The sequence below is a fragment of the Silurus meridionalis genome, chromosome 2 (assembly GCF_014805685.1).
Source record: "Silurus meridionalis isolate SWU-2019-XX chromosome 2, ASM1480568v1, whole genome shotgun sequence".
Lineage (NCBI taxonomy): Eukaryota > Metazoa > Chordata > Actinopteri > Siluriformes > Siluridae > Silurus > Silurus meridionalis.
Window position 1 is genome coordinate 14,465,152 of NC_060885.1, and position 23,416 is coordinate 14,488,567.

At 38.6% G+C, this 23,416-nt stretch overlaps 3 protein-coding genes across 5 annotated transcripts in view; 1 reads left to right on the forward strand and 2 right to left on the reverse strand.

Moving 5' to 3' along the window:
* The window catches only part of adka (adenosine kinase a), a 138,201-nt gene extending 130,261 nt beyond the window's left edge, over positions 1-7,940 (reverse strand). Inside the window, exons 1-2 of one of the 2 annotated variants that reach the window (XM_046870456.1) lie at positions 7,789-7,940; positions 5,634-5,708 (exon numbers count right to left, since the gene is read on the reverse strand). In XM_046870456.1, the coding sequence (XP_046726412.1) occupies positions 5,634-5,708; positions 7,789-7,844 (131 nt within the window). In that variant the 5' untranslated portion in view covers positions 7,845-7,940. Of the gene's footprint in view, positions 1-5,633; positions 5,709-6,789; positions 6,892-7,788 lie in introns of those variants that run through there. The other variant, XM_046870467.1, reaches the window with a different exon arrangement.
* Positions 7,941-9,858: 1,918 nt separating this feature from the next.
* ap3m1 (adaptor related protein complex 3 subunit mu 1) lies at positions 9,859-17,795 on the forward strand. The gene is given in 9 exon segments (XM_046837451.1): positions 9,859-9,981; positions 9,984-10,138; positions 10,245-10,416; positions 11,480-11,617; positions 11,722-11,807; positions 12,471-12,604; positions 12,685-12,892; positions 13,312-13,456; positions 17,518-17,795. Coding segments are annotated over 9 exon segments (1,254 nt in total). The 5' UTR covers positions 9,859-9,866; the 3' UTR covers positions 17,619-17,795.
* A 1,560-nt stretch (positions 17,796-19,355) lies between these two features.
* vcla (vinculin a) overlaps positions 19,356-23,416 on the reverse strand; it is a 37,784-nt gene continuing 33,723 nt past the window's right edge. For both annotated transcript variants that reach the window (XM_046872697.1, XM_046872691.1), the window contains 2 exons: positions 22,069-22,173; positions 19,356-21,974 (listed from right to left, as the gene is read on the reverse strand). In XM_046872697.1, the coding sequence (XP_046728653.1) occupies positions 21,828-21,974; positions 22,069-22,173 (252 nt within the window). In that variant the 3' untranslated portion in view covers positions 19,356-21,827. The remainder of the gene's footprint in view (positions 21,975-22,068; positions 22,174-23,416) is intronic.

The following is a 23,416-nucleotide window of genomic DNA, read 5'->3' on the forward strand; positions in this document are numbered from 1 at the left end:
GATTTATACCGATTGGCCAGGCAGAGGGACCGAGCTGGGAAGGATGTACTGCAAGTTAGAGCAATAAAGGATGGAGAGGGAAATGTGTTGACTAGTGAGGAGAGTGTGTTGAGAAGGTGGAGGGAGTATTTTGAGCAGCTGATGAATGAGGAAAATCAGAGAGAGAAGGTTGGAGGATGTGGAGTTGGTGAAGCAGGATGTAGATAGGATTAGTAAGGAGGAAGTGAGAGCAGCGATTAAGAGGATGAAGAATGGAAAGTCGGTTGGACCAGATGACATACCGGTAGAAGCGTGAGATGTTTAGGAGAGATGGCAGTGGAGTTTTTAACCAGATTGTTTAACAGGATTCTGGAAGGGGAGAGGATGCCTGAGGAATGGAGAAGGAGTGTGCTGGTACCGATCTTTAAGCATAAGGAGATGTGCAGACCTGCAGTAACTACAGGGGAATTAAGTTGATCAGTCACACCATGAAGTTATGGGAAAGAGTAGTGGAAGCCAGGCTGAGAGAAGAGGTGACCATCTGTGAGCAACAGTATGGTTTCATGCCGAGGAAGAGCACCACAGATGCCTTATTTGCTTTGAGGATGTTGATGGAGAAGTATAGAGAAGGACAGAAGGAATTGCATTGTGTATTTGTGGATTTAGAGAAAGCGTCGACAGAGTGCCAAGAGAGGAGTTGTGGTATTGTATGAGGAAGTCAGGTGTGTCAGAGAAGTATGTGAGGGTGGTGCAGGACATGTATGAGGACAGTGTGACGGCAGTGAAGTGTGCCGTAGGTACGACAGACTGGTTCAGGGTGAAGGTTGGACTGCATCAAGGATCGGCCCTGAGCCCTTTCCTGTTTGCAGTGGTGATGGACAGGTTGACGGACGAGGTCAGACAGGAGTCTCCTGGACTATGATGTTTGCAGATGATATTGTGATTTGTGGTGAGAGTAGAGCAGGTTGAGAAGAGCCTGGAGAGGTGGAGATATGCGCTGGAGAGAAGGGGAATAAGAGTCAGTAGGAGTAAGACAGAGTACATGTGTGTGAATGAGAGGGAGGGCAGTGGAGTGGTGCGGTTGCAGGGAGAAGAGGTGGAGAAGGTGGAGGAGTTCAGGTACCTGGGGTCAACAGTGCAAAGTAATGGAGAGTGTGTTAGAGAAGTAAAGAAAAGAGTGCAGGCAGGGTGGAGTGGGTGGAGAAGAGTGACAGGAGTGATTTGTGATAGTAGGGTATCTGCAAGAATGAAAGGGAAAGTTTATAGGACTGTGGTGAGACCTGCGATGTTGTATGGATTAGAGACAGTGGCATTGAGTAAAAGACAGGCGGTGGAGCTGGAGGTAGCAGAGCTGAAGATGTTAAGGTTTTCGTTGGGAGTGACGAGGATGGACAAAGATTAGAAATTAGTTTATTAGAGGGACAGCACATGTAGGATGTTTTGGTGACAAGGTGAGGGAGGCGAGATTGAGATGGTTTGGACATGTGCAGAGAAGGGACATGAATTATATTGGTAGAAGAATGCTGAAGATGGAGCCACCAGGTAGGAGGAAAAGAGGAAGGCCAAGAAGGAGGTTCATGGATGTGGTGAGGGAAGACATGCAGGTAGTTGGTGTGAAAGAGGCAGATGTAGAGGACAGGGTGGTATGGAGACGGATGATCAGCTGTGGCGACCCCTAATGGGAGCAGCCGAAAGAAGAAGAAGAAGAAGATCTACAGCAGAGATAAACTCCAGCTGATTATATGAGCAGGATTTCAGAATCTGACTGCAGGTTGTAGCTGGCTGTGTTTTAACCTCAGGCTGTTAGGTGTTTACATGGGAATAACACTAAGCAAACCTGACATGGAGCGAAACATTAGTCAGTCCAATGTAATACACAATTTACATACAGAGCACCCTCTGCTAAATCCAGCACACTCATGTTCAATGTACACTATTTCACTCCCAAAGCACACAACAGACTTCACTTTATCCCTTCAATCCACAAATTTTTTTTCAATTAACATTAAGGCAAGTTTAAGGCATGAATGCTTATTTACATTTCAAAAGGATTAAAAGCCTACCTGCTGATTCTGTTAGTTCAGCCGAAACATTTTATTCACAATGATGGATTGTTCAAGCAGCTCCACAACTACAACATTAACGCAAAAAAAAACTTTTTCTGAACACAAGCCACTGCTGGTAAAGGTAAAACATCTTTGTGTTAACAGTTTGGGGAAGAACTAATATATTTATATATATATACACATACATACACACACACACACACACACACACACACACACTCTGGTGTGAAAAAGTGTTTGCCCCTTCCTGATTTATAATTTTTGTCACACTTCAATGTTTCATTATAGTCACACACACACACACATTATCTATCTATCTATCTATCTATCTATCTATCTATCTATCTATCTATCTATCTATCTATCTATCTATCTATCAGTATAATGTACTTCCCCAAACTTTTAACACAACGATTGAGGCATAAGACTGTATAGTTTGTTTTGGATGCAGTAGCATTACCTTTTCCCCTTCACTGGAACTAGGAGATTAGGCTGATTACTAGGCAGGCACATCTGAGACACCAAGCCGTGAGTGTACGTTCTGCGCTTGCATGAAAGAACACAACTCTCTTATACCAGCAGTTGGCAGTAGTCAGTATTTGAAAGAACTGTCAGGATTTTCTGGCGGCACTCACTTCCGGTTTCACATTGCTCCCTTCCAGGTTGGGGATATTTAAGGACAACAAGACTTTAGCTCAGGGCCAGATGCTCTCACCAGCTTTTCATGTCCCTGGGATATTTCTCACCACCCTGCCTGTTCTGGTCCTGGTCCTTGTTCTGCACTGCCTCTGCTCTGGTTTAAACTCTGGACTGGTTCTCTGGTCTTTGTTTTTGTTCTGCCCCCTATTGCTTAGTTTGCTGTGCCTGACTTTTTGAACTGTTTTTTTGTTTTCTGATTTTTGTCTTTCCTGCATTGTCCCACTGTTTGCCTGTGTTCAGACCCTGGACTGTTATTTGGCTTTTACCATATTGCTCTGTCGGTCGGCTCTGTCCCTGGAACAATTTTTGAACTTTGTGTTCTGTGCTTGCTCATTTCATAAAATATTGTTTCATAATAATTCAAATTCGGGTCCTTCCTTCCAGTATCCACTCAGTCCCACTGTTTCTGACAAAAACTGTAAATATCCAAAGCAAGCAGCGTTTCCACCCGCCACAATCATAACTAACATAGTTCACAGTTTTTCTGCTAAATTTCAAAGACAAGAGCAAGAATGACAACAAAGTGTGTTCCATGTACATTCGCCAAGCTAATTGGCCAATCGGATTCTCTTTCACCGAGAAGCTTCGCCACTGATTCGACACACAGAATCAGCCGAGAAACAGCTGATGGCGTCCGACCAGAGCCAATGGTCAGAAAAAAATTAAAGCTGACAGACACTTAAATCCCCCCAACATTCCCCAACAGCCGACCATCAGCTTGGTGTGTGAAAATTAGAACAACATTTGGAAAGAGAATGAGAATTTCATTTGGAGGGACAATGAGAAGAGAATAACTTTTTGGAAATGTATTATTACTGAGCCTTCAAACTTCTGTAGTTTAGGCTACGGGTACAAAAACCTGGTAACCAGTACAGTAAATGGAGAGACTTATGTTGTTCACTAAGTGTTTAATCTAAGCAATTTTTTGTATCACGTTTGTTATTAATAAAGAATTAGATTTTATGGCATGAAGGGGGAATCGGCATAATATCACCCACTGGCTGCCCTGATCTCTAAATATGGGAATCGGCCTGAGAAAAACCCATATTGGTCGAATTTTTAAAAAACACATACAAATCATATAATAAGAGGTTCACAAACTTTTGTCCCTAAAGTGTAGCTTCTGGCTAAAATATGGGAAAATATTATCCATTTTCTTATTAAAAAAAATAAATAAAGCCAATTTCTTATAAAATATAGATCGACTCATAGCTTGAGGGCTTGTGTAGTCAGTTTAGTTATCTAATCGCATGCATCGTGCACTGGTGTCTGACTCTTGAAACTACTCACTAATCCATAGTCTTAGTGCAAAGTTCATCATCTGTTTAGCAGCTTGCGACTGAACCTGCTCAAAGCGAACCACAATAAACAGAAGAATATGAGGACTGGCATTTTGTTACAAGAGCCACTTCAAATCTCACAATGGTCTTTACAGTGTACATCTCACAATGATCGTATTACATTATAAAGCGAAACACTGTGTAACACACAACAGTGATTCTTAAAAGTACAAGGCCTTATTGACAAAGTAGACATCTGTAAATACTAATATATTATTGACATTACTGGGAGTGACTGATCAAGCAGGATGTAAACTAATTTGTTAGTAAAATCCCTCCCACAACTATTTACAAAAGAAATGTGATGGTGTATATGGAAATCCGGTTGGTTCAAACAAACAGGTCAGATCCTAGAGCTCCTTAATTTGTTTTAGTTTGAATACAGTAGCTTATTTCAACTGGTCTTTCAGTAAATCTCATTATAAATCCCAATGTTTGTCTCAATGAAATGAAAATGCTGCTACATATGTTTAATCAATATTTTATTATCATAGAATCTGTTATTTCAATGCAATTAACTTATAGTACTGTAAATTATTTACCCTTTATATTTTTCAATCCATTTTATGTCACATACTAGTCATTACATTGCATGTTATACTGTGTACAGCTATGTAAATGGCAAATTTGCCAATAAGTAATGGCACGCAATGGCATTAACGTGTGCCACAGTGCGTGCACCTAAGGTAGCTGACTGGAAGATTCAGAGTCGTTTTACCCTTCATTTCAACATTGAATTTTTTTCTGTAACATTGCCTTTTATGGTGTTTTGTAAGCAAATAACAAACAATACATTACTGTTCTGCGGATAGTCACTTATCAATATACACATGCAAATACAGTACAAAGAAAACCAGATCATGCTGAATGTTTGGTTGCTGTTTGTTTTTTTTTTTTTTTTTTTTTTTACATCAGTTCAGTCTAGGAAAATATCTGCATGCAATTTTTAAAAACACTGATAAATGCGCTTACATAAAGAAAACGGGTGCCAACTTTTGATTCTACAAAAACACATTTGCATTGCATCTTCCCCAGGCCTAAGGCTGAGTTTGGAAACCGGCACATCCACCGTATTTAAAAAGGTTATATAATGCGGTGAGTGAACAGCGAGAAGCGAAGGGGTTTTTTTTTTTATAACTGGCACTGGGATGGCAAGCATGTGAACAGTGTCAGTACAGGAGGATTCATCTTGCCACAGGGTGCCTACGCATGCCACCTTCTTAAAGAAACAGTCCTGTCAAGTCAAGAGAATTATATTCAGTTTCCTCTTAAGACTGAAATTAGAAAAGGATGGCTGGCATACAGTGATACACAGATGACTCAGAGGGGAAAAATCCCTTTCTGCTTTAAGAAATTGTTCAAATCACCAGTAAAGACTGACTGACAATAAAATGGATTCATTCTCCAAACGGTTTTTAGCTGGTTTACTGATTAGGCTAATTACTTTAATTTGGGAACATGTACTTTCCTGAGATGCCTGGTGTAAGTTTGCACATTTCTCAGTGTAAAGTCACTTTAAAGCTTCGTCTCAAAGAAACATGTGACTTACTTGTCAAGAAAATCCTTGTCCACCACTGCACACATGTCTAGTAGGGGATTTCCCATGCCAAAAAGAGCATTTTCACTGTAAAGACACAACACACACAGGTTTATTAGTCTTATAAGCAATACCTGATCACTTGGGATTATACAGACATTTAGTCATTTATTCCACCCCTCAGACTCTCTTTTACCTACTTAAACAGCTGCCCAATGAACACACATCCAGTAAATATGTAGGAGTTCGTAGTGTTTGCCTTCAAAATGAAATCTTTTACGATTTCACCAAGCAGAAATGTGCAGTGGACATTCAGTCAGGCATGAAACAGAAAAACATTTAGCCACGGAGTTTTCAGGCTTCAAACCTGTGAAAAAATGTACTAATGCTATGTTCGGGTGCATATGTCCAGGATAGATAAGAGATGATAAAAACCAAGATGAATTTTACATTGGATAGTCAGGAATTGTGTTCATACTTATATTCAATTGGTGCGGCTCAAAAAAATGAGTGTATTTCTTCAAACGTCACCCATATGGCTGCGAAATGCCTGAATTGTGAAGAAATCACTTGGTCAAACTGCCGGTCGAAAATCATTGGAAACATTAGGTCAAAGACTACTCTTTCATTCACCCGGATTGTGAAAGCGTCCCGCACGCACAAAGTAGCACAAAAACTGCTAACTTTCAGGCTGCTGAAAATCAATATGTAATGTAACAAAATGCAAAATATAGCTCTTAAAAATATGCTGATGAATAAATATTTCAAAGATCACAGACAACACCAATGCATGTTCAGGCCGTTACACTGTGATGTAATAGCTACTTATACACCCAGAATAAATTAACTGGCTAAACCAGAGGTGCAGCTTCCATGGGAAAGTTTTTGATTCACACAGATGTATCAGTGGAAGATTTTGGAGTTGTGGCTCACACACATTGTTCGACATTAGTTAAAGTTTTACCTTTTTTTACGGACAGAATCTAGTGTAAGAAATCTCAATTAAAATAAATTGAACTGAATTTAAATGAAAACATTTAAACTATTTTCATAGTAGGCAGGTTACAACTGCATGCATTAACACTTTCTCTCTCACTCACTCTCTCACACACACACACTTTCTGTCATCTCAGCACAAAATCTACTAAATGTGAGAAGGCACACATACCTGGCCATGCTGCTGAAATAATAATGATAAAAAAAAAATAGGACCAAAATATGCAGCTTTAAATTTACACAACCTTCACTAGCAGTGTGTGCAGTCAATAAATGAAAGATGGGACTAAGTGAGGGCGGGATTATGCAAATAAGTACTCGTGCTTCTTGCAGCGGTTTGAGTGAAAGTGGGTGGAGACGTGGGCGGGGCCATGACAAGCTTCACTTCAATGAAGTGGCCTCTCGCTTTCCTCGTGGCTTGTTTCCGCGCAAGTTTATAAAAAGAGACAATTTGTGTTGTCCTGATTATGAGTGTGTTGATCAATGTAATTGTGTATAAAATCTACATTTATAAGTAATTTGTTGTCTTGGCCTGTAGATCGTCAAATCTCGATAGGATTTATAACCCTAATGCGGTTGTCCCAGTGGCCATGTGTTTTTTTATAAGGGAAATAACTGGAAGTTCATGGCTGCATATATGCGGGCTGTGGATTTGTTAGCCTGTAAATAACCGTCAGTCCTCACAGCTAACCAGCTCCCAGGACACAGCGACACTGAACCTCCATTGTGTTTAACAGAGGACAATCAAACACTGAACCTTGGACTACGGCCAGATGTGCAGAATCAGAGTACAACACAATATACCAGCACACAGGACCTGAACTGTGGAGCTTGATCTGTACTCACACAAATCATGACCAGAAAGCTTATACATGTGAACATATTGTTTACTCTTACAGTAAACTGTACAAATCGAGAAATCAGAGCTCGTACCGACTCGATGCAACAGCAGCATTACTTTATAAAGCGGCAAAACCCTGCAGCTGGCTGACAAACATCAACGCCGACTTGTTGCAGGAACAGGCTGGCATTAGTAAACAGTCCAGAACTACAATGTCTGAGACACGCAAAACATAAATAAAGCAACACAATTGAAGTGCACATGATTTCCTGCATGCTTCCAGCTGCGGCATTAAACGTTTACAACCCAAAATCTGTTTAAATCACTCACCTGATCGTCTTTTCCTCAAGTTTGATTTTCTTGCTTTTGGGTTCTCCGGAAGCCATGCCTTACCTAATAGTATACTAAAATAATAAAAACACGTCCCTGCCACCTTGTCTGGACAAATCTGAATGAGATTTAGCACTAGAAAGCGCGGTGAAAGTACACGCGTTCTAAATCCCCCTAGGCACCCTACCTAGGCACACTAATCAGGCTACAAAATGAACCCTATTTCACTCTATGCAGTGCACTATTTGTAAATTTGAAATTAATTTAAGACCCAACCAACAAGGGACCGGCACCATGCGAACGTTGAGAAGTATAGATTCCCCTATTACTGCCGGATCAGATATATAATATTAATGTTAAATTATTTTGTTCAAACAACAGATTTGAAAAGTAGTGTAAAATACAGAGGCAAGTACATTCATTTTGTATGTATTTTATATAAGTTGTTTTTATTAGTTACGTGATTAAAAATATTTTTGAACCCGCAGTTTTGTGGGCACCTCAATAAACAAACCTTCGGGGTCCTGTAACTTCTGCCATATTGCCAGCGAAGACTTTTTCCTGTTACTTTAGTCACGGGTTTCGGGGGGAAAAAGGTAATTTTATTGTAAAAGGTTGGATTTCCTGTGCTTGAGAAGTGCGCTGGGGTTTTTTGGTATAACGTAGAGCACTTTTATTAGTCACTGTCAGATAGCGAACAGTTAAGAAAGTAGCATTAAAACAGACAACTTTAAGCTCGAGCCGCTTCAGCGAACTCATTTGGTTAGAGGAGTAACGAGCTGCTTAGGTGTGACTGATGAGTGTTATAGTAATATTAATATCGTGTGAATGGGAAACATGGCATGGCTTTTACACTGTTCACGGTGAGAGGCGGCTGTTTGTGCTCGGATTTCTGGGACTTTTTAATTCGTTGTTTCTTTATAAATTTGTACAACTTTACTGTCATTGCATAGTTCAGGTACACAGAGACCAAATACAGGTTAACATCTTCCAGAAGTGCAGTACTACAGTGCAGTACTACAGTGCAGATAAATATATAAATATATGTACATAACATTTATCTTAAGGCTCTGGCAGTAAAAAAAAAATAAGTAAAATAAAATTATAGTAGGATGTGTGTAAGGCACAAGAAAAATGTACAAACAAATATATAAAAATATACATTTACAATACGTGATGTGCAAATGTACAGATGTTCTACACAGTGTTTATACAGATGCTTTCAGATATGTAGAAGATTTTTGACTGGGTATTTGGATTAGTTTCTGATGTTCAGATTTTCAAATCCTAAAGCAAATGAACAGTTTCTGCCAGCTTTCATCTACTTTAAAGATTAGATAGATAGATAGATAGATAGATAGATAGATAGATAGATAGATAGATAGAAGATTTATTAGATAGATTTATTAGATTATTTATTTATTTATTAGATTATATATTAGATTTATTAGAAGATTTATTAGATAGATAGATCGATGGATGGATGGATAGATAGATAACAAATTTACATCACACTAAAACCCCAGGCTTAAAATTGACACAAGGTTCATAAACAATCTTGAAAGCCTGCAAAAGTCATATAACATCCATTCGTCTGTATTTACCGCTTTATCCTGCTCAGGGTTGTGGTAATTCTGGAGCCAGACTCAGGAATGCATTGCTTGAGGCACTCTGGATGGAACGCAATGCATTTTGACACTTACTGACACCTAGGAGGAAACCAGACAACTCGGAGGAAGGTCAAAAATTTACACAGTAATCTGACTCGGGATTTAAAAAGTGAGGCTGGAGCTGTACAGAGGCAACGATCCTCTCTGCGCTAACGAACACGTTGTCGAACAAAACATTACGTTTCCCAAATATTTTGCAATGCATTTAGAAAATATAGCATTGTCTAAATTGGAGAAATGGATCATGTTTGCAAAATTGTGGCAAATAGAGGATTTAGGCTTTGGGACGGTTGAACGAAAGCTATATTTTAGCATGATCTTGTATAAAATTTGCTTTAAAGATTTTGTATGTAAATGTATACATAGTATAGCTAATCCTCAGTATTTTTCATCCCCACAGGGCCCAACATGATTCACAGCTTGTTCCTGATTAACAGCACTGGCGACATATTCCTGGAGAAACACTGGAAGAGTGTGATAAGCCGCTCTGTCTGCGATTACTTCTTTGAAGCGCGGCAAAGGCAGGGGAACCGGATAACGTGCCACCTGTGCTCTGCACGCCTCATCACTACCTCATTAATATCTACCGCGAGAAAATCTTTTTCGTTTCCATCATCCAGGCAGAAGTACCCCCTCTGTTTGTTATAGAGTTTCTTCATCGGGTTGCTGAGACGTTTCAGGTAAAAAAATTTAAATAAACAGTCTGCAGTTCAAATAATTATTTTTGTATAAGAATTGCCTGTTTACAATGTAATAAGGACGCTAAACCTGTTAAACTTTATGCAGGATTACTTTGGTGAATGCTCAGAGACTACTATTAAGGACAATGTTGTGATCGTGTATGAACTCCTTGAAGAAATGCTGGATAACGGCTTCCCTCTGGCAACAGAATCCAACATCCTGAAAGAACTTATTAAACCTCCAAATATTTTACGCTCTGTGGTCAACAGCATTACAGGTAGGGTCTTCATTTGAAAAAAATGTTTCCTTGGTATCGATGTACGTTATTTTTAATGTTTCCGAATTAAAATGGTGATTTTTAGCAAATCTTTGTTCATTGTACATGTAACTTCAAAGTGCTACAGACATATTTGTAGAGTTTGGAAACTTCTCACTTGTGTGAGCTGAGTAAACATTCACATTCAGGTGGCAAATAAGATCAGTGCATATGCTGTGTAGGCAAGTTTACTCTACAAGCACACTACAGTGGACAGCTGATCCTTTATTTTCAATGTTTGTGACCTGAAGTGTTAGATTTGTGACAGTGAGACTATTGATATATAAAGCCCTTTTCTCTATTCTGTGCAAATGAATCATGACATGTTACAGTAACAAATACAGTGACTCTTTAGAGCAGCGGTCCCCAAAAGTTTTTGAGGCACGGACCGGTTTAATGTCGGACGATATTTTCACGGACCGGCCTTTAAGGTGTGGCGGATAAATACAACAAAATAAAATGATTCGACCGGCATAAAACTGGTATTTTCGAAATCTAATAATAAACGTGAATCCACTGGGTTGTTTTTTGTTCATTTTGCTCGCTTGGGGGTTTCAGTTTAGCGGTAATGTATTATGTGTTATCAGCCAGAGCCCCTTTCAGAAGGTAGCGGATGGAGGCAAGTCATGTGACCGAGGCATCTTAACATGCATCAAGAGTGAGTCATAGACAGATGTGGCGGAGAGAATCCGGTAATTTTCCAAAATAAAACATCGTTCAGAATCAGATAAATAAAACGGAAATAATGTAAGTTATGTATTCTTTCTGTGCGGCCTGGTACCAATTGCGGGTTTTGGACCACTGCGATAGATCACTCCCATGGTGCTTGTGGTCAGACGTTTGCTTCATTTCCCCACTTTCAACTTTAATTCCTACCTGCAATTAATTCCTGTGTACTGTTTGCCTTACAAATACAAGTCACACCATTTTCCTTTTCAATTACTATGTAAAAAATATGGAGTTCAAACCATTCGCTTCTAAATTGTCTATATTTAATATTCTATATACCTTGTGTTCCTGTTAGGGAGTAGTAATGTTGGTGACACACTCCCTACTGGACAGCTATCCACTATCCCATGGAGGAGGGCTGCTGTAAAATACACAAACAACGAGGCCTATTTCGATGTGGTGGAAGAGGTTGATGCCATCCTGGATAAATCTGGTATAATTGTTGAAATAGGAAAAATCGAATGAAACCTGAGATTGTAAAATGTTAAAAATATATCCCGATTCTAAACAGTTTGCATGCACCGTCTCTTCTTACAGGTACAACAGTGTTTGCTGAAATCCAGGGAGTGATTGATGCCTGTGTGAAGCTCTCAGGAATGCCCGATCTAACCCTTTCATTTATAGTAAGTGCTGTGTTGTATATTATGTGATATTATTAGTATATTATCGGTAGCCCGGGACAATCAGGTTGCACTTCAGCCTTTACCTTTACACTTTACCTTCAAATTTTATTAAATAGATTAGCAATATGACTGATAGGAGAATTATTTATTTATTTATTTATTTATTTTTTAAACCAAGTGGATTATTTAGGATACACGGCTGGCGGACGACATCTCCAGAATACATTTTCATGAAAAACAAATAAAGTGCCATACAAGTCCTGATGATACTGTCCTGTCACACTGATTAGACTCAAGTGATATTTTCACAACCCACCACTGACTTTTTTGTCAAGTAGGACTTTGCAACACAGTATACCACTTCATGTCCTTTATCAGGAGAGAATGATGGTGTGACTGCCAAGTCATCCATTTCTTGCAAGTACATAACCTGTTTGTTCCCCCAGCCCGGATTAATGCATGTCACCAGCTCACAACACGTTATTACATTATGTTAGTCAATTGGGTTTCCAGGCAACCAACAGATGGAGCCGAGTTCCTGAGTGCCTGGTGGAGGAGCTAATAAATGTCATTTGTCCACGTCTGCTCTTGCGGTATTTCCTGTGGCTCTATCCTACTGAATCAAAAAGCAGGATATGCAGTTGAACATGTTTCCCTTTGCAGAACCCCAGACTCCTGGATGACGTGAGCTTTCACCCATGTGTCCGCTTTAAGAAATGGGAGTCTGAGAGGGTTCTCTCTTTCATCCCCCCTGACGGAAATTTCCGACTTATTTCTTATCATGTGGCTGCGCAAAAGTAAGAAGCATCATTCTCCAATGTAATGATCAAATGCTTTTTTGGTGAAATAAATGGGTGACTTATTTTTTCTCTTATAGTCTCGTAGCAATTCCTGTGTATGTGAAGCAGAATATCAGTTTCTTTGAGACCGGATCCTCTGGGAGGCTGGACATCACAGTGGGTCCGAAGCAGACCATGGGGAAGACTGTTGAGTGTGTGGGAGTCACGATTACCATGCCCAAAGTGGTCCTGAGTGCCAATCTTACAGCGACTCAGGGCACATACAACTATGACCCGGTCACTAAGGTGAAGCACAGAGTTAACTTCCTATCTACAGTAGAAATGTGGAAAGCAATATTCAACCATATGAAGGGATTTCCCAGGCTGCTATACAGATATAAGCTAATCTTTTAGATATATCCGAAATTCTACACACAATCAAAGTGAGCAAAATGGAACTTTATTCACAAAACATTTTCTATAATCCAGCTAATGAGAATGATTTCAGAGTCTTAAATCTTAAATAAATATTCTTATATCTGAATAAATATATAATGTAAACTTTATGGACAATTTTGGAAGACATTTCGCTGAAACGTTCGATTTCTTTCTATGGAGACTTTTGGGTATTACTAATTTTAGTGTGTTATTCAGCATATAGTACTGGCAGTAGTATCGTAAAACTTCTCCATGGATTTAAACAAACATCTCTTTCTGTGCTGTAGACTTTGATGTGGGACATCGGCAAACTGAACCAACAAAAGCTGCCAAATTTAAAAGGAAGTCTGAGCTTGCAGTCAGGAGCTCCAAAGCCAGAGGAAAATCCCAGCCTGAACATTCAGTTCAAGATTCAGCAGTTAGCTATCTCAGGTAAGGGAGGAGAGCAGGTGGTCCCAGCAGCCATATGGCTGTTATGATTTTCATATTATTTATTTATTTAGTTACATTTAGGAAATGAAGGGGGTTTTTTGGGGGGAGGGGTATGTGTTTTTTGTTTTTTCCGCTTGATGCACTCTGGGTAAAAAATGGGCCAAGTTGTTTTTTTGTTGGGGTTATTTTTATTTATTTTTTTACACCAAAGTGTTGCTGATTATTCAAAGTTAATGCAGTTAACCTAGATTTAAGTGTTCCTGTTTGTGTGAAAGCTGCATTCAACTGTCCTCATTATAAACACACACACACACACACACATATATATATATATAAACTTTTGGTCTGTACTGTATGTATATATATATATATATATATATATATATATATATATATATATATATATATATATATATAATAAATATATATATATATATATATAAATACATACAGTACAGACCAAAAGTTTGGACACACCTTCTCATTCAAAGAGTTTTCTTTATTTTCATGACTATGAAAATTGTAGATTCACACTGAAGGCATCAAAACTATGAATTAACACGTGGAATTATATATGGAATTATATACATAACAAAAAAGTGTGAAACAACTGAAAAATGTCATATTCTAGGTTCTTCAAAGTAGCCACCTTTTGCTTTGATTACTGCTTTGCACACTCTTGGCATTCTCTTGATGAGCTTCAAGAGGTAGTCACCTGAAATGGTCTTCCAACAGTCTTGAAGGAGTTCCCCGAGAGATGCTTGGCACTTGTTGGCCCCATCACTCTCCTTCTTGGTCAAATAGCCCTTGATGCCTTCAGTGTGACTCTACAATTTTCATAGTCATGAAAATAAAGAAAACTCTTTGAATGAGAAGGTGTGTCCAAACTTTTGGTCTGTACTGTATATGTGTGTATATGTATGTATGTGTGTGTGTATGTGTATATATATATATATATAAGGGCTATCAAAATTAATGTGTAACGCAAATTAATCTTAATTAATCTTAACAGCCCAAATTTAATTAGCATGCGATTAATGCAGCGTACGCTACTGTTAGACCATTTTTATTAGATATATAAATATAAAAGAGGTGAAATTCAAACCTTTCTTTAAATAATTTTTAATTACTAAACATTAGTTTTGCTGATGTGCCAAGTCTCAAATCAATTAAATCCCTCTGGTTGGAAACATAGCAAAAGTTCTGTTTGGTGTCCTAAAATGTAAATCACTATAATTTCTTTAAAACATATACAAGAATATTTTGTGTTCATGCGCTACGTTTAGTATCTTCTTCTTCTTCTTCTTCTTCTTTCGGCTTCTCCCATTAGGGGTCGCCACAGCGGATCTCCATACCCCCCTGTCCTCTACATCTGCCTCTTTCACACCCACTGCCTGCATGTCTTTCCTCACCACATCCATAAGCTTCCTCCTTGGCCTTCCTCTTTCTGGTGGCTCCATCCTCAGCATTTTCCCATCGATATAACCCATGTCCCTCATCTGCACATGTCCACATCATCCACTTCACACTTCACTGCTGTCACACTGTCCTCATACATGTCCTGCACCACCCTCACATACTTCTCTGCCACACCTATTGTCTTCCTCATACAATACCACAACTCCTCTCTCAGCAATCTGTCATACGCTTTCTCTAAATCCACAAACACACAATGCAACTCCTTCTGACCTTCTCCATACTTCTCCATCAACATTCTCAAAGCAAATAAGTGATCTGTGGTGTATTGCTCACAGATGGTCACCTCTTCTCTCAGCCTGGCTTCCACTACTCTTTCCCATAACTTCATGGTGTAACTGATTAACTTTATTCCCCTGAAGTTACTGCAGGTCTGCACATCTCCCTTATTCTTAAAGATCGGTACCAGCACACTCTTTCTCCATTCCTCAGGCATCCTCTCACCTGCCAAAATCTTGTTGAACAATCTTGTTAAAAATTCCACTGCCATCTCTCCTAAACATCTCCACGCTTCTACTGGTATGTCATCTGGTCCAAGCAACTTTCCACTCTTCATCCTCTTAACTAATTCTATCTACTTCATGCTTCACCATCTCCATACCATCCAACCTTCTCTGTCTCTCATTTACCTTGTTCATCAGCTGCTTAAAATACTCCCTCCATCTTCTCAACACACTCTCCTCACTAGTCAACACATTTCCATCTCATCCTTTATTACGCTAACTTGCAGTACATCCTTCCCAGCTCGTTCCCTCTGCCTGGCCAATCGGTATAAATCAATTTCTCCTTCCTTAATGTCCAACTTCTAATACTGCTGCTAATATGCCTTTTCCTTGGCTTTCACCACATCACATTGTACTGCCACTTGGCTCCGCATCTCCTTGTACTCCTGTCTACTTTTCTTATCACTCTGTCAATCCCAATTCTTTTTTGCCAACCTCTTTCTCCTTATGCTTTCCTGCACTTCCTCATTCCACCACTACGTCTCTTTGTCTTTCTTTCTATTTCTAGATGTCACACCAAGTACCTTTCTAGCTTTCTCCCTTATCACATCTGCAGTAGTTGCCCAATCATCCAGCACCTCTTTATCAACACCGAGCCTCTGTCTGACCTCTTCCCTGAATCTCATACTAAAGTCTTCCTCCTTTAGTTTCCACCATCTTATTTTTCTTTTAATCCTCACTCTCCTCCTATTCTTCTTCACCTTCAAAACCATCCTACAGACCACTATCAGATGCTGTCTAGCTACACTGTCCCCCACCAACACCTTAGTTTCCAATTTCCTTCAGGTTGCATCTCCTACATAGAACATAGTCCACCTGTGTGCACCTTCCTCCACTCTTATACGTCACCCTATGATCCTCCTTCTTCTTAAAATTAGTGTTCACCACTGCCATTTCCATCTTTTTAGCCAAATCTACCACCATCTGCCCTTCCACATATCTCTCCTTAAGACCATACCTACCCATCACCTCCTCATCACCTCTGTTCCCTTCACCTACATGACCATTAAAGTCTGCCCCAATTACCAATCGTTCATTCCCAGGTTCACCTTCTACCACTTCATCTAACTCACTCCAGAATGTTTCCTTCTCCTCCATCTCACAACACACTTGTGGAGGATAAGCACTGATAACATTTATCATCACCCTTTTAACGTCCAGCTTCACGTCACATCACCCTATAAGAAACTCTCTTCACCTACACTCTTACTGTACTCTTCCTTCAGAATAACCCCCACACCATTTCTCTTTCCATCTACACCATGATAGAACAGTTTAAACCCACCTCCAATGTTCCTGGCCTTACTCCCTTTCCACTTGGTCTCCTGAACACACAACATATCTACCTTTCTCCTCTCCATCATATCAGCTATCTCTCCCTTTACCAGTCATAGTACCAACATTTAAAGTACCAACCCTAACCTCCTCTCTCCTACACTTCTTCTTTTCCTGCTGTCTCTGTAGACGTCTTTCTCCTCTCCTTCTCTTCCTTCGTCCAACAGTAGCCCGATTTCCACCTGTACCCTGTTGGCTAACGATACCTGTGACGGTTGTTGGTAACCCGGGTCTCGACCAATCCCGTATGAAATTCTGATTCGTGATCTGCATATTCGATTTGGCACGTTTTACTGCCCTTCCTAACACAACCCTCCCCATTTATCCGGGCTTGGGACCGCCTCCATCCTCCCCTTTTTATTTATGCATTGCCTTTTCACGTTTTACTTTTGTGTGCAGCTAGAGTTTAAAATGCTGGATGTTTAGTACAGATTGAGAATCTTACAAAACAAAATGTTATATTCGTTTATTGTAAGTAGAAAATGTCAGAATTTGACCATGTATAGGGTTTTCGCATACCAGCACATTTTTTTTCCTCTTGGCCTGAGTGTGTGAGTGTGTGAGTGTGTGAGTGTGTGAGTGTGTGAGTGTGTGAGTGTGTGAGTGTGTGAGTGTGTGAGTGTGTGAGTGTGTGAGTGAGTGTGTGAGTGAGTCATCAAATACAACAGTTTGAATAATCTATATTTTAGTATTTTGGATAGTATTTGCTTGTACACATTTGTAATCATTTGTGGTCTTTACTTACAGGACTGAAAGTGAATCGACTGGACATGTATGGAGAGAAATACAAACCATTTAAAGGTGTTAAATATATAACCAAAGCTGGAAAGTTCCAGGTTAGAACATGAAGCTGTCTGTAAATATGATCACAAAACATCATAAACATGCCAACAATGCACTCTTATCTGTGACAAATCATATTTTACAATCACGCCTGAATGACTTCTTATTGGAAACGTGTTATTGTTCGGGTCAGAGTGGTGGGTGGTGGATTAAAGATTGGGCGAGAAATTGTTTTTGCAAAAGCCTTACGTGAAATTCTTTACTTTTTGACACGGAGCATTCCTTTTTTTTGTAATGATGTGCTTAATAATAATAATATATTTACAAGGTCGAATAGTTCAAGTCTTCATATCAGAGAGTTCTGCTTTAGCCAGAGTTAAAGTTTCACACAGCTTTAGTTTTTTGTCAGTGTTTTCATGTTTCTGTCTGAGTGTGCCAGTGAAGGAGGATATTTTCACTTGATCAAACTCTCTAACCCTGCTTCAGTAATGGTGGAGCTACAGTATATAGACAAAAGTTTGTGGACACCTAACCATAAAATTTGTATGTGCTTTTTAAACATCCCATTCCACATTTAGTCCCCATTTGCTATTCTAATAATATCCACTCTTCAGGGAAGATGTTCCAATAGATTTTGGAGTGTGGTTGTGGAGATTTGTGCTCATTCAGCCACAAGGGCATTAGTAAAGGCAGGTACTTATGTAGGGTGAGGAGGCCTGGGGTGCAGTCAGTGTTCCAGTTTATCTCAAAGGTGTTCAGTAGGGATGACTTCAGAGCTCTATAGATGTCCACTGCAACATATGTAAACCTTATCTTCATGGAACTTGCTTTGTGCACAGAGGGAATACTACAAACAGGTTTGGGTCTTCTAGTTCCTAGCTTCTAAGTGAAAGGAAGATTTCATGCTACCAAATCATAAAAAGACATCATATAGAATGTGTGCCTCCAACATTGTGGTAACAGTTTGGGGAAGAACCACATATGGCTGGAAATGTCAAGTATCCCAATACTCTGTTTAGTGTATTTCTCATATTTCATGTGTGCTTATTTTAACACAAGCCTTTGCCAAGCCGTTTAATATTTATGTACCTTAACTTTAGTACAATGCACAAATTTTAAGTGGCCTTTTAAAAGAAAATAAAAAACTTGAAAACTTAGCAAAGTTTTGGGTACAGTGCTGTTACTCAAGAACACTACATGCATCAAATATCCTGGGTTTGTACTAAGGAGTAAAGAACAACTGATATGTTAGAATTCAGAACCTTGTTCTTGTTTCATGTGCAAAGTGTATAAATTGCTAAGGGACTGGAATAGATAGTTTGCTGCAAATACTAATCGAGAATCGTCACTTTGAGGTGCTATGGTAGTAGGTAATCAGCACTGCAAATGTGCCAGGTATAAAAATCACTCAGAGTTTTGCACATTCTGAGGGACAGGTCACTTTGCAAGGTTTGAAAGTAAAAATTTGCATTTGAAAAATATGTATATAAACCTAATGCCTTGACCTTTATAAACATTTTGTGAAATTCTGTCTTGTGTGTTTTTTTTTTTTTCCTTCTCTTTCTTTTATATATTTTTTTATTTGCTATGTGGTATGTATTCTAGATTTGTAGCATATTTACATGTAAATATTATGTAAAATGGCTGAGGTGTGCGCCTGTGTAAATATGTACGGTGTATGTGTATATATAAATAATTCTAAGAAATACAAGGGAAGAAATGAATTCATTGGTTACACGTCTACGTTTGTAGTATTTAAAAACCACACTACATTCAATAACTGCAGGTGTTTAAATTAAACGTTCAAGTCAAGAATGATTTTATTAATCAGAGGCACAGCAGGGGACACTAAAACCCAAACCAACAGTAGTGTCATCTATACATTCATACATCGTATCTTGAGCTGAAACATGCTATTACAAACATACAAAATGTAACCGTGTAAACACTCGCAATGAGGCACCGATCATGTTCTCGAAACTTATTCTAGAAATAAGTGTAATATCTAGGCAGTGCATCTTCCTCTTCATGTGTGAACAAGCCACCTGTGTCTTATAGAATCCTTACCTATGTTTTCCAAACACATTCAAAAGGGCGCCTCAGTTTTGGATTTGGGGTTCGAACAAAAACTCAAGGCTTTTCCCCCCAAAAAATTAACATTTTTAGATCTTGTTGATCAGTAAGAAATGTAATGGTAGTGGGGGAAAAAAGCAGCATACACAAAAGCATCATAGGAACAGCAGTATCAGTCCAAAGTCCATCAGCTGTGTAAACAAGGTCGAGCATTCATTTTAAACTAGATCACTTTTCAGTTGACTTGAGTTCAACTATAATAATAATTTTAACGCAACGCTGATTGGTCCGAATGCGTCATATTTTACAGCTCTGATAGTAGTTTCAATTAATGTGCTCATTCAAATATTATAGTTTCTACAGCAATCGCTCTTTTAGGAACCTGTATGGTGGATAAGTGACCTACTCAAAGCCTGATTAGAATTGCTGATCTTTTACAGCTTTCTGGAAGGAGTCTTAACTGCGTTAAAGCAGTAAGTTGGTTTTCTGCAGTGTGTGAATCTTTGTGCTTTTTCTCAGTAATGTGGAAAGTCTTCTTTTGTTGTTCAAGAAAAAAGTTGGCTGTAACAATTATCAAAATAATCAGTGATATAAGAACTAACTTTTCTCGTGCAACATCTAATGTAACTTTAAATGTATAAAAAAAGCTTTATTAATTAGCAAATTGTGTGGTATAAGAACAAACAAAACACTTCGGGGCTTCTTGTTATAATAAAGGACTTTCTTAGGGCGGATTTTGTCACGTGGCATAGTCCCATTGTTTTTATTATTATTATTTATTACTTAGCATTTCTAACAGAAGTGATCCTGATGATCATAAATTATAGTAGATTGATTAAATCATTATAAAAATCTGATTTTAGGGACTATGTTAATAGATTGGCATGGTGTATATTTTGAACAACTGAATGAACGAGTATTCTGGCTTTTACATTTTTTTTGTTCATTCAGCAAAAAAATGTATAAATGAAGAACAGCTGCTTAAGCACCTTTGTCCAAACACCTGTATTGTGTGATAGGCTGCATTTTTTTAATAGCTTTACATTTATACTTCTTTATATAGAAATATAGAGGTAGTTATGTATAAAATTAAAATCAATTTGAACTTAGTGATGTTAACCACACAGAGCCAGGTCAAGAGTACAGATTATTTCAATTCTTTTGCTCAATAATACCGACGCTGATATTTATCTGATGTGGACCAAAAATAACAGATTAACTGTCGTGTGGATTGTGCATTAGAGATTCATTTTAGCATTCTAAACCATTTCACAATCATTTTCTACACTGATTAGTAAACACACACAAACACACACGCACAAGTATGTATCTGTATGTATGTGTATGTGACAAATAAAATTTGATTTGGTTTGATTTAAAGTGGTGAGCGCTGAGTGACGTTATTTTAACATGACCCAAACCCAAGTTCAAGTTCAGTAAAACTCAAATACATTAAAGTTATATTTATTTTAACAGACAAGTGTTAAGATTATAGAACTATACCAGAATCTTTGGCGTCAATATGTGAGGCAACCAGCAAAAATATATATATATATATATATATATATATATATATATATATATATATATATATATATATAATCGTTGCATCATTCATATCCTTCTTTCTGTGAATATACGCTAAATAACAAAGCTTCATTAATAGGTGAATGAATACCTCATACAATCAGCCCGAGTGTGTAAGTGAACTCTTTTCATTGACTGAAATGTATAATTAGTAATCAGGTGTCGACAGCATTAAGAAATATAAATATATACACTCTCAATATGAAAACCATATAACCTCGTGCGAGAGGCATTTACTGGGTTGACCCAAAGTCCTTCGATACAAAATAGAAAAAAAAAAATTCTTCATGCAAAAAATATATATATACCTGAAATTTGGATCAATTCTGAAAACCCAACATACCAAAAATATATATTTAAAAAAATCTTCATCCTATATAGTCCTAATTTTTAAACATAGTGAGAGATAAAGGGACAAACGCAAACCTTAAGAAACATAACCACAAAAAAATAAGAATTCCTTCACAAAGCAAAAAGAGTGAGGCATGAGCTCATAATGATTATGATCAGTGTCCATCAGCGTAGCATGTCCTTTCAGTTTCACACCCCTTTAGGCCACTAGTCTTAGTGTTCTAAAAGGCAAGACTAAGAACATGAAGAAAGGAACCGGTGGTTTACTGGTACCAGGGGGTCTTTCGGACCCAGCGTAGAGTGAAGCCTGCATCTGTACGGATTTTAATGGAGGCTGCCTCAGCCTCTCTCACCGTCTCCTTCACTGACTGCATCAGGTTCTGTGCGTTGTGGACCAGCATCTCAGTAGCCTTTATGGAGCACAACCATGTGATCAGTTTTTAACTGAATGCAGCCGGAGCAGTATTTTAAAAAACGAAATGCAATATCTGGCTTATGCCTCACCTGCTCGGATTCTTCCTCGCTGATGTTAGTGCGTCCCAGCATAGTAGCCTTCACCGTGGACAGAATCTTCAACTGAGTGCTGATGGTAGGGATCCGCTCACACACCTGATACACAAAGCACATGCAGTAAGGGGCTGAGGGATACCAATGCCAACTGGTTCTTCTATGTACTGTACATTTATATCCATTATATATATCTAAATCTATAGGTTCCCTGGTGGTCTAGTGGTTAGGATGCTAGGCTCTCACCGCTGCGGCCCGGGTTCGATCCCTATTCAGGGAACCAACCCCAGCCATTTGGGTTGCACAAGCCTTAGTGCCGGTCCCAAGCCCGGATAAATGGGGAGGGTTGCGTTAGGAAGGGCATCCAGCGTAAAAACGTGCCAAATCAAACATGCGGATGGTCCGCTGTGGCGACCCCTAACGGGAGAAGCTGAAAGAAAGTTTATCTATATACATTATAGAAATTTGTGGACACCTGACATGTCCAACCATGTGTCTTTTTTCCCTAAACTGTTAACAAAAAGTTTGAATGGCGTAGCATTAAATTTTCCACTTTACTTAAAATATGAGACCAAAACCTTCTCCAGTATGCCAAAGCCCTTGTGTATAAAGCAAGCTCCATGAACATATGATTTAGACGGGTTAGCGTGGAAGATCTTGAGATCTGCTATGGAGCCTATCTGACCTTAACCCCATTGAACAGCTTTGAGATGAACTGGAATGCTGACTGCACCCCAGGCCTCCTCAACCCTACATCAATACATAAGCACAACCCAAAATCTATTGGAACATCTTCCCAGAAAAGAGTGGAGGTTATTATAACAGCACATAGGCACTAAATGTGGAACGGGATGTTCAAAAGCACATACGAATCTTATGGTCATTTGTCAACAAACTTTTGCCCATATATTGTGCGAATTTCCATTAAAGTCAATTATAACTATCATCACTTGTGATTATTTGCTATGAATGGTCCTTACTGATTATTACTGTCTTTAAACTGTACTGCACAGCATACTGTAATATTCATTATTATCAATTACAAAAACATGACAAAAATGCAGCAATTGTAAATCATTGGCAACAAAGAATTCTAAAAATGATATAATGATTTAAGATAAATATAGGTTTCTTAGAAAGTGTTAGCAATTCAGCCTACTATATTTGTCTGAATATACTTTTCCTGGTTATTAAGAAGACTATTGAATACTTTCTAATAATTAAAATATCTGTCTTGTCTCTAGCAAATCTTCCTAGTGAGCTTACAATGTCATTGTGCTCTATAAATAATGATAAATATATAACTAGAAGAGGAAGAATTTACATATAATAATTGATCAGAAGT